The 9,638-nt window shown below is 43.8% G+C and overlaps 1 protein-coding gene across 1 annotated transcript in view; it reads left to right on the forward strand.

Moving 5' to 3' along the window:
• Positions 1 to 1,887: 1,887 nt before the first annotated feature.
• Positions 1,888 to 9,638, forward strand: part of LOC307242082 (S1 RNA-binding domain-containing protein 1-like) — a gene marked incomplete at its 3' end in the record, with an annotated part of 19,785 nt that continues 12,034 nt past the window's right edge. The window contains exons 1-5 of the mRNA XM_080016417.1: positions 1,888 to 1,996; positions 2,615 to 2,682; positions 2,890 to 3,340; positions 4,110 to 4,343; positions 8,105 to 8,271. Coding sequence (XP_079872543.1) covers positions 2,618 to 2,682; positions 2,890 to 3,340; positions 4,110 to 4,343; positions 8,105 to 8,271 — 917 coding nt within the window. The 5' untranslated portion in view covers positions 1,888 to 1,996; positions 2,615 to 2,617. The remainder of the gene's footprint in view (positions 1,997 to 2,614; positions 2,683 to 2,889; positions 3,341 to 4,109; positions 4,344 to 8,104; positions 8,272 to 9,638) is intronic.

Genomic DNA, 9,638 nt, shown 5'->3' on the forward strand with positions numbered 1-9,638 from the left:
AATCCAGTTTTATATAAAACGCTGTACCTGTCGTATATTCTTGGACTTGGTTCTATGTGGGATTTAAAGGATGGACCGAGTGCGTAGGATTTTGTTGTGCAGTGAATACGCGTTTGTTGTTGTTTGTTATTTGGCTGAACCAATGGATTTCAGAGCACAACAACATTGCAGGTTTAGACATCGATAACATTTTTTACTGTTTATGTTTTAGAACTTGCTCTCCTTGACCAAAGACTTCAAATAATCCAAATTGGTCCATGTTCGGACACATGCAAAGATAAACTCCCTAACATCTGAATGAAGTAGATGTCGATCATATTTATACTGTATAATGGTATGAACTATAATCATCCAGATTATGTATCAATATGTATTTTTAATAAATATTACTATAATTTCCAGTGATATGAAAATCCATGCACAGAACCATCAATCAAAGCCTTTTTTGTCATGTAACTCAAAATGTTCCAGATGAACAACTTGAAAACAGGTTACCAGATCGACACAAAATAATTTCCGTTTAACTAGGAGCACTGTTGCACCAGTTAATGGGAAAACTTTGAATTATTATAAACGTCCATAACGTCTTTTCTGGGTGGAGAGGTTCTAAATCTCATCGAGCTCCACGATGCTCAACAATGAGCACTGAAGAGGTCCATTTGACTAAGAGGAATCCCTCTTTCTAGGTCAACAGTCTCCACCCCACAGAGTGGCAGCTTCTAACTTTATAGTATCATTTCGATCATACCACACCTATGGGAAAAGGTAAATAACGCAAAAATCTGAGTTTCAATATTCTCTGCTTGACATTCTCTTGAATCAGGGTGGAAAGAAGGTCAATACGGCGGCCCCGAAGTGCAAAACACAATGGCAAATCAAAAAACAACAGCAAATAAAAAAAGCAACAAATCAAAAAAACAACACCAGATAACAAAACACAACAATACAAAAACACAACAGCAAACAGAAAAACACATCAAATGAAAAATCACGATAGCAAAAAAAAAAAACCCCACAGCAAATCAGAAATCACAACAACAAAAAACAAAACCGTCTTTTGATTTGTCGTTGTGTTTTGTAATTTACTGTTGTTTTTTTTTTTTTTTTTTGGTCTGTCGTTTTGATTTGTTGTGTTTTGTGGTGTGGGGATGGTGTGGTTTGAGCAGCCACACCTGACCTGGGTCTAGGTTATTGGGGCCCAGGATCAGAGTGGCTGTACACGAGCAACAGGTAAACCCCCCCACACACACACACAGGAGAGGAGCGCTTGTCATGACATGTGTCCATCCGCTCTGGGCTTGTTCCACTTCGCCCACTCTCTACAATAACCTGTGCCTGAAACCCCAACGTCTGTGTCTCTGTGCTGGAGGTCCTTGAAAACGCCACTTGGGTGGCGGGTGATAGGCCAAACTGCCACAATTTGCCCTTGTGATTATTTATATATATATATATATATATATATATATATATATATATATATAGTTAATTATTTTCTAAGTAATATGGAATTCTGTATAAATCCCTGGATTTGTAGGGTAATCCACCCAACACAGAACCTTTGATTGTTTACCAGCACATCATAGAAATCGTCTTTATGATCCTAACACGACAGTGAACTAACTTCCAAGCACTGCACAGAAGTTGTCTGTAATAGAAGTATAATGGTGCAGAATGCATCCTCTGAAGTTTCATCACATATTGTGTGTGGATTAGTTCTTGGTTTGTTGTCTATTTTATCGTGCAATTATTTTTTGTATCTTAAACAACAACAAAAAAGTAAACGATAGGGATTTCTTTTTTTTCTACGAGTGTACTGTCCCTTTAAGGTTCCATGCCGTGCTCTGATTGGTTGAACCGTGTGTTGTTGCCGGAAGTTGTCACAGTGAGAATTCCCCCGGTGCGGCGTCTCGGCAAGGCTACTAAACGGGAAACATTTCCGACGCTGACCCAGTCCCAAACCCTATGAGCAAAGCGGACATTGCCGCCGCAAAACAAGGTACCGCTCCCCTCACCCGTGTCCCGATGCTCCCTGCGTGTGTATGCACGGAGGCCAACTAACAGCGTCTCGCTGCCTAGCTGCTAAAGTAACTCGAAGCGCCAAATTTAAAATGAAGCTTCACCGACGAGACGAGAGCCAGTAACACACTCACACTCTGATTGAAGTCTTACTTAAAGCTAACACAGTATTATCTTGATTTTACTCTCATTTCAACACGAGGAGGCCTAGATTTCTAAATATGGTTATAACCCTCCCCACCCTGGTACACACAGTATAGGTCTAGCGTTTCTTTTACACATAAACATGACCAGCATAATGGCCTACTTTTTACAGTGTGAATTGTTATCACAGCGTTAATTTTGTTAAATGTAAGCTTTATTATCTATTACATTATATCTATTACTATTTTCTCATAATATATATATAGAATCTGCCTGTCTGTCCGTCTATCTCGTTTTAGTTTCTACTGTAAAAAACAAGGTTTGCTAATAGTCGCTATGAAGAGTCAAGTGCTGTGGTCAGTACAATCAGTTGACAGGCCTGGGGGCAAGTGTTTCTACCATGAAATTTGTAGTTAATTCTGTTTTTTTTTTTTCTTTTTTAATCTTCCAATAGATAATGCAAAGAGCCCGGAACGTGAACCTCGGCAAGGAAATAAAATACACCGACGGGGAAACAGACACGTGAGTTTTCCATTTTATTACGTGTTCGGAAATCAGGCCGCTTGAGCACTTCAACACAGAATGCAATTAAAACAAATTTTTGCATTTTTGCTTTTTTTTTAAAAATGAAACACTTAAAGTCTCACTTTTCCATCTTATAACATTGTACATTGTTCCGTTTAGTTGTTTGGTTCTTTAATCTGCTCAGCGGTACTGTACTCCACGCAGATCCTTCGTCCAGTCTTTGAGTAGTGAAGAAGATGAGGATGAATGGAAACCTCCAGATCCTAAGATCCCAAAAAGGAGCACCGGCGCCGCCGCACCAGGGAAGAAGGCAGCTGCCAAGAGACCCGCCAAAAAAGCTCCCAAGGAACCTAAAGCCCCCAAGGAACCTAAAGCCCCGAGGGCCCCCAGAGTGCCTAAGGAACCCAAAGTGCCTAAGGAACCCAAAGTGGTGAAAGAATCTAAGCCAAAGGCACCCAGAAAAACTGCCACAGAAGCGAAACCACGTGCCCTTAAGGCCACCACTGATTCTGGGGCTTGTGGAGCTCCTGGAAGGAAGAGAAAACATGCTGATTCAGTAAAGGATGCAGGATCGCACAAAGACGGTGGAGGTCAGGTGGACGACCCGGAGGGAGTTTGGGTAGGAGGTCCAGCCAACATAAGACTGAAGACAGAGGTGAGACATATGTGTGATTGTGGTGAGACTGTGTATTTGTATGCTAGCTAGTATGTTCACAATTCCTTGTGCACATACCGATATTGTGAATAGCAGACACTGGCCTATATAGGAGAGCGAATCTTAGTATATCTGAAATATTAGTGACTTCCATATGAATGGTTTTGTAAGTATAGTCTATAACAAATTACAACAACTTATTGCAATGGGTTCAGGCAGTCTTCAGTTGGTAGTAAATTATATTGTAATATAGTAATAAATATCAGGTTCATCTCACACATTTGTTTTCAAACTTTATTTTTTGTCAGGCTCACCTTAAGTAGAAGATTGTCATGCTTCCTCTTTCCCTCCCCCTTCCATGCCAGCGTAATCCAGTTTTTTTTTTACACCTTTCCATTATTAATGGCAAAACGGACGGATGGATGACATGCATAACAAAAATTAAATATATATTTATATTTAATTTGCTAATAGATTCAAGAGGTTTATTCGTCACATACATATACATACTTTCATACATGTATGCAGTGAAATGTTAATGCAATGCGCCCGGTGATAACACACAATATGTCCTAGACTGAACACAGTAGCAATAGTAGTAATAGTTGTAGTAGTAATAGTAGTAATAGTCTATCATATAGGATGTATTCAGGGATCAACTTCCTCTCATAACGCACCAGATAATGTTCTTCCTGTCTTTCGATCCACATTAAATGAGACACTCCTTTACTCTCTCACTTTGGTTCTTACTTATTGTGATAACGTGCAGAGGGAGTCGTTTGCCGTGGCCGATGCTCCTCTCCCCGGGGGTTGGGCAAACGAGGTGGCGTCGGGGTCGGGCCTGGCCGTCAAGAAAGAGGAGAAGGAAGACTTCACCTTTGACGAGTCCTATGTGGAGAGGCAGAAGACCGGCGCCCCCCCCCGGGGACAACCCAGTGCACTGTCCAGCCCAGACGCACGTCGCATCAGGAATGAACTCAACATGAACTGGGATCTGGTGGAGGTAAAACTAGCCATACTGATGTTAAAAATCTAAAGTGCCATCTCCTATTCCCCCGTGCTCCCGGTGGTGATGGAAGGCTTAAAGGGGACCTATTATGCTCCTTTTCAACAAGTTAATATCTCCGAGGTCCCCAAAGCATGTTTTCATGTTTTGCCGAAAATTACCACTCATATTATGCATTCTAGCTATTTTAACATGCCTCTATAACCCTCCTGTTTCAGTGTGTGCCGCTTTAAATGTAAAGAGCTGCCGGGCCCCTAGTTCTGTGAGCCAATGGGGTTTGAGCACGAGTTCCGGGTTCTGTGAGCCAATGGGGTTTGAGCTTTACTTTCGGGTTTCGTTGTTTGGAGTCCATAGACTTTCACTACTTCTACCTTATCAGTTCACCAAATTCTGTTTTTAAAAATGAGAGGTGATAAAGAAGCAACACAGTTGCTGAATCTTCACTCATTTTAGGCCTAATTTAACGGTTTGTTCTGACTTTTGTTGCATACACCGCACCGGGACACCGCACGCAGGGATTTTTTGTTTCGTGTAAACGTCGTAAAATAAAATATCATGAATACATTTACAATGAAAACACAATTTTTATTGGTTTTGTTTGGAGAAACGCACAGTGAATCCCACGGTGCAGCCTATCTACCGTATACTTTTTGGTTTTTTTAGAAGGAAAATTATTTTTGAAATACTATCATTTCCATCGTCTGCAGTTCTTCACGGACACTTGGTATTAATTCTTCTTTCTTTTAAAAGATTTGTGCCTGTCTTCCCAGGGGCGCTTGTTATGCTCCAGCCGTGGATGGAGTTACTTTCAGATGGAGGGCGGTTCTAATTCTACTGAAGCCCTTAATGACATAGATAAGGGCTGCGAATGCATGTTTTTTTAAATAGATAGCTCACAAAAAACTGACTGAGTTGTCACACCGTTTGTGTGTTCGTATTAGTAGGCCCATCAGAGACCCACATGTATGTGCACAAGTGTGAGTTTTTCTCACACACAATAGGTCCCCTTTAAGCACTGACCTACAGTACTCCGACGTTGAGAAAGACACGTCTTTGGGGTTGTCAAGTGGGCTCCTACTTTCACTAGCGAATCGCTGACTGGCGTCGCCATTAGGCTCGGAACTCCTAGAACCACCCCCCTCTGCATCTGCCTAGCGGGCTTATTTGGTAGACCAGCTGGGGTCTTTCCTCTTCAGCCAGAGCCGCTGGCTGCTCCGCTCTACCACCCCTGATTTTTCCTGATGTTGCAAGGTCGTTTATCGCCAAGCCCCCAAGCCACCTCTTCCGTGTTGGACTTGGCACACGGTGCCACTGTGGTGGAGAGCATATTTTGCCTGCTGTGCCGCATTCTTAGCAGTCCACATCTTTCCTGTTGCCAGGGTTTGGGCAGCAGCTCGGATCGCAGTGTCCCTTGACTCTGCCAGGCCATCTCTAGTCTAACTTTAGTGCATTTCAACTCCTCTGTGAGGCTAGAGAGAGGCAGCTGGAGTAGCCCCAGACCATACAGGCCTCTGCTCCTCAGGCGTCGAGGAACACCAAACCATTTTCTCCCATAAGAGCTGATCGCCCTTTTCATGTTCTCGACTCTTGTGAGGGTGACGTCGTACATGGTTAATGGCCACATAAGACGATGTAGTAACCCAAACTGCAGGCACCAGATTTTCAGCTTGCCAGGCAGCCTAGGTGATTTCTTGTCTAAGCCCGTGCGCCTGATCAGTGTCCTACAGTTTTGAGTTGTACCATCTTCCTAGACTTTCAATTGGCTTCTCTGACACAGTTGAGATTGGTTCTTGATCCATGAAGAACCTTTGTTCTGTCAGTTTGCCTTTGATTATAGAGCTTCTTCTTGATTTGGATGGCTTGAATTTCATTCTGGCCGCAGTAATGTTCTCTTGAAGCTTCCCTAGAAGCTGGCCAGTGCAAGGTGCTGTTGTTGTCATGGTTGTCATGTCATCCATATAGGCCCTGATGGGTGGTAGACAGACTCCAGACTTCGGCCGCTCGCCACCCACTTGGAGACCCTAATGATGACTTCTATCGTCATGGTGAGGGCCAACGGTGAGACGGAACACCCTGCCATTATGCCAATCTCCATACGGTGGTGGTAAAGTCTGGCACTGTTAAAAACAGAGAGGCAGGTTTTGGAAATAGGCCTTGACAAGGTGTGTGATGGTCACTGGTATCCTGAACAAATCGAAGGATGCCCCCAGAGGAAACTGTGAGGGAGAGAACCAAATGCGTTGCCCAGGCCAAGTCTCTCTGGGCCCACATACCCCTATTGAGGGTATGTGGTGTGGGGGGTGGTGTGGTTTAAGCAGCCACACCTGTCTTGGGTCTAGGTAAATGGGCATTTTCAGGGATCAGGGTGCATCTTGCCACTCTCTACAATAAACTTGTGTTAACAACATCTCTGCCTGTGTCTCTGTGTTGGAGGGCCCTGAAAACGTCACTTGGGTGGCAGGCGGAACTGCCACTGTGTGTGTGTGTGTGTGTGTGTGTGTGTGTGTGTGTGTGTGTGTGTGTGTGTGTGTGTGTGTGTGTGTGTGTGTGTGTGTGTGTGTGTGTGTGTGTGTGTGTGTGTGTGTGTGTGTGTGTATTGTGGTGCTCTGCACCTTTAAGGGCGCAGTCCCCTACGTCACAAGGAATGTATGTATGTATATATGTAATGTGTGTGTGTATATATGACACATTTATATATGTATATTATTATTATGTACGTATGCATAAATAAAACATAACCACTCTTCACAATTGTGGTGAGCAGAAGAACATCTCAGAATGCACAACCTTGAACCTGGAGGTGGATGGGCTACAACAGCAGAAGACCGCGTCGGGTTCCGCTTCTGTCAGCCAAGAACAGAAAGCTGAGGCTGCAGTGGGCACAGGCTCACCAAAACTGGACAGTTGAAGAGTGTAAATACGTAGCCTGGTCTGATGAATCTCCATTTTTTTTTGAGGGTGGGGTCAGAATTTGGCGCCAACAGCATGAATCCATAGACCCAACCTGCCTTGTGTCAACAGTCCAGGCTGATGGCGGTGCTGTCATGGTTTGGGGAATTATTTCTTGGCACATTTGGGCCAGTTAATACCAATCAATCATCGCCTGAATGCCACAGCCTGTTTGAGTGTTGTTGCTGACCATGTGCATCCCTTCATGGCCACAATTTACCATCCTCTAACCGCTACTTCCAGCATGATAATGCAACGTGTTACAAAGCAAAAGTCATCTTGAATTGGTTTCACGAATATGACAATGAGGTCAATGTTCTTCAGTGGCTTTCCCAGTCACCGTATCTGAATCCGATAGAATTGCTTTGGGATGTGATCAAACGGGAGATTTGCAGCATGAATGAACAAATCGGCAGGAATTGCGAAATGCAATCATGTCAACACGGTCCGGAATCTCAAAGGAACGTTTCCAACATCTTGTGCAATCCATGTCAAGAATAAATTAGGTTTTTTTGAGAGCATACTAATACTATTGGTATCATATTAGAATGTTCTTCCTAATAAAGTGTAAGAGAATTCAAAATAAAATTATCTTATCAATTACATGTAATTGTCATTGAATTACAAATCCTTCTTCTTTCGGCTGCTCCCGTTAGGGGTAGCCACAGCGGAACTTAAATGTGTTGTTTAAATTACTCTTAAAAATGAGGAAAAAAATGCATCGATAAAAAACAATGACATTAATCTTTTGAGTTTAAGATAAGATTGAAAAAACTTTCTTTTGTCGTTCTGTGTCTCTTCCCCCCCAGCTGCTGTCCACCCTGACGTGCGTGCAGCGCTGGGTGTGCGTGAACATAGTCAAGCTCCTGCGTGAGGAGAACACGGTGCCCTTCATGGTGCGCTACCGCAAGGAGATGATCAACCACATGGATGCCGACTCCGTCCGAGACGTCCAGCTGGTGTACGAGGACATATGGTGGGAATGGCTGTGGGTTTAAAAAAGAGGGCCACTTGGGCATTCGTTTTAGGCTCATGCCGCTCCTAAAAATATACAGATTATTTATTGCATCAAGCGCACTTTGGGGCGAATTTACAAAAGGATTGCGTGGCTTTTGCCGGCACTCAACCGCCGCAATTAACAGAAAAAGCGAGCGTCTAATTCACAAAGCACCCGCAAAGGGTGAAATACACCTCTAACTGGGCTGCAGTTTGCCGCTGGAGTATTATTTAAATTTGGTATTATTCGTACATTTGGTGCAGAATTGGCCCCTTTCTATACAAACGAGCCTCGTTGCAAAAAACGTCGAATTCATAAATACCGGCGCCAATAGCCCCACGCAGTTAGAGTGACGATATTACCGTCTGTAGAGACTTGGTAATTGCTGGGTAAGACCTGTCAAGTTAAACATTGGGATTTTAAAATAATGGAAACGGTCGGGCCCGGGGGGAGGGGGCGTCTTACGCACGGGGAGACCCCCAACGAGGTACGCGCAACAGGGATTGTGTAATAAGACGCACAGGGAGACCTCCAACGGGGTCTCCCCGTTACGCGTCTGATTGCATCTTACTCGCAAAATCACTGATGCGCGTCTCTGAGGATTCATTAAAAAAGGCAAATTTAAAGCAGTGGCGTAAATGCGTGATGACTCTCCAATGGAGACTCCCCCCCCCCCCCCCCCCCACTGCCGCACAGATTATTTACTTTGCCACAAGGATAATGGCGATCAGATGCAAAACAAGCACAAATTGCACTCAGCAGAAAACCTTTATGGGCTGTGATATTACTAGTGCAATATCTTGTGAATCGGAAGCTGGTCTTGTGGTTTAAAGGTTTTAATATCCTCCAGGTTGGGGGTTGGGCGTGGGGTTAACAACCTCACCCCGTTAAAAAAAAAGCATGTTATGGAAACGACGAGAAGACGCCATTCTGGTAAATGGTGGGGACTCGTCGCCCAATGTTCCAGAAGGAACGGAAAGAAGAAACAGAAACAGTCTTTAATCATCACACGACACTCCACAACACATGCTTGCACACACACACACATGCACATGGTGGCCGGTGAAATTGCTCCTCTGCTTTTGACCCATCCTGGCTTGTCCTTCCTCCGGGGGCACATTTGGCCACGAGGTGGAAGAAGGTACTCAGCCCCTCTCTCGTGTAAAAGTAGTCAAACCCTGACACAAAATGACTCTAGTATGCTCTGAACTTGCACTTTGGTCTGAAATATGGTCTGAAATAGTATAAAAAGTATTAAAAGTACTTGGCATATCCAGTGCCTTGATATAACAGACGCTATAATGCTGTGTGTGTGTGTGTGTGTGTGTGTGTGTGTGTGTGTGTGT

This window comes from Zeus faber (genome assembly GCF_960531495.2).
Source record: "Zeus faber genome assembly, chromosome: 16".
NCBI lineage: Eukaryota > Metazoa > Chordata > Actinopteri > Zeiformes > Zeidae > Zeus > Zeus faber.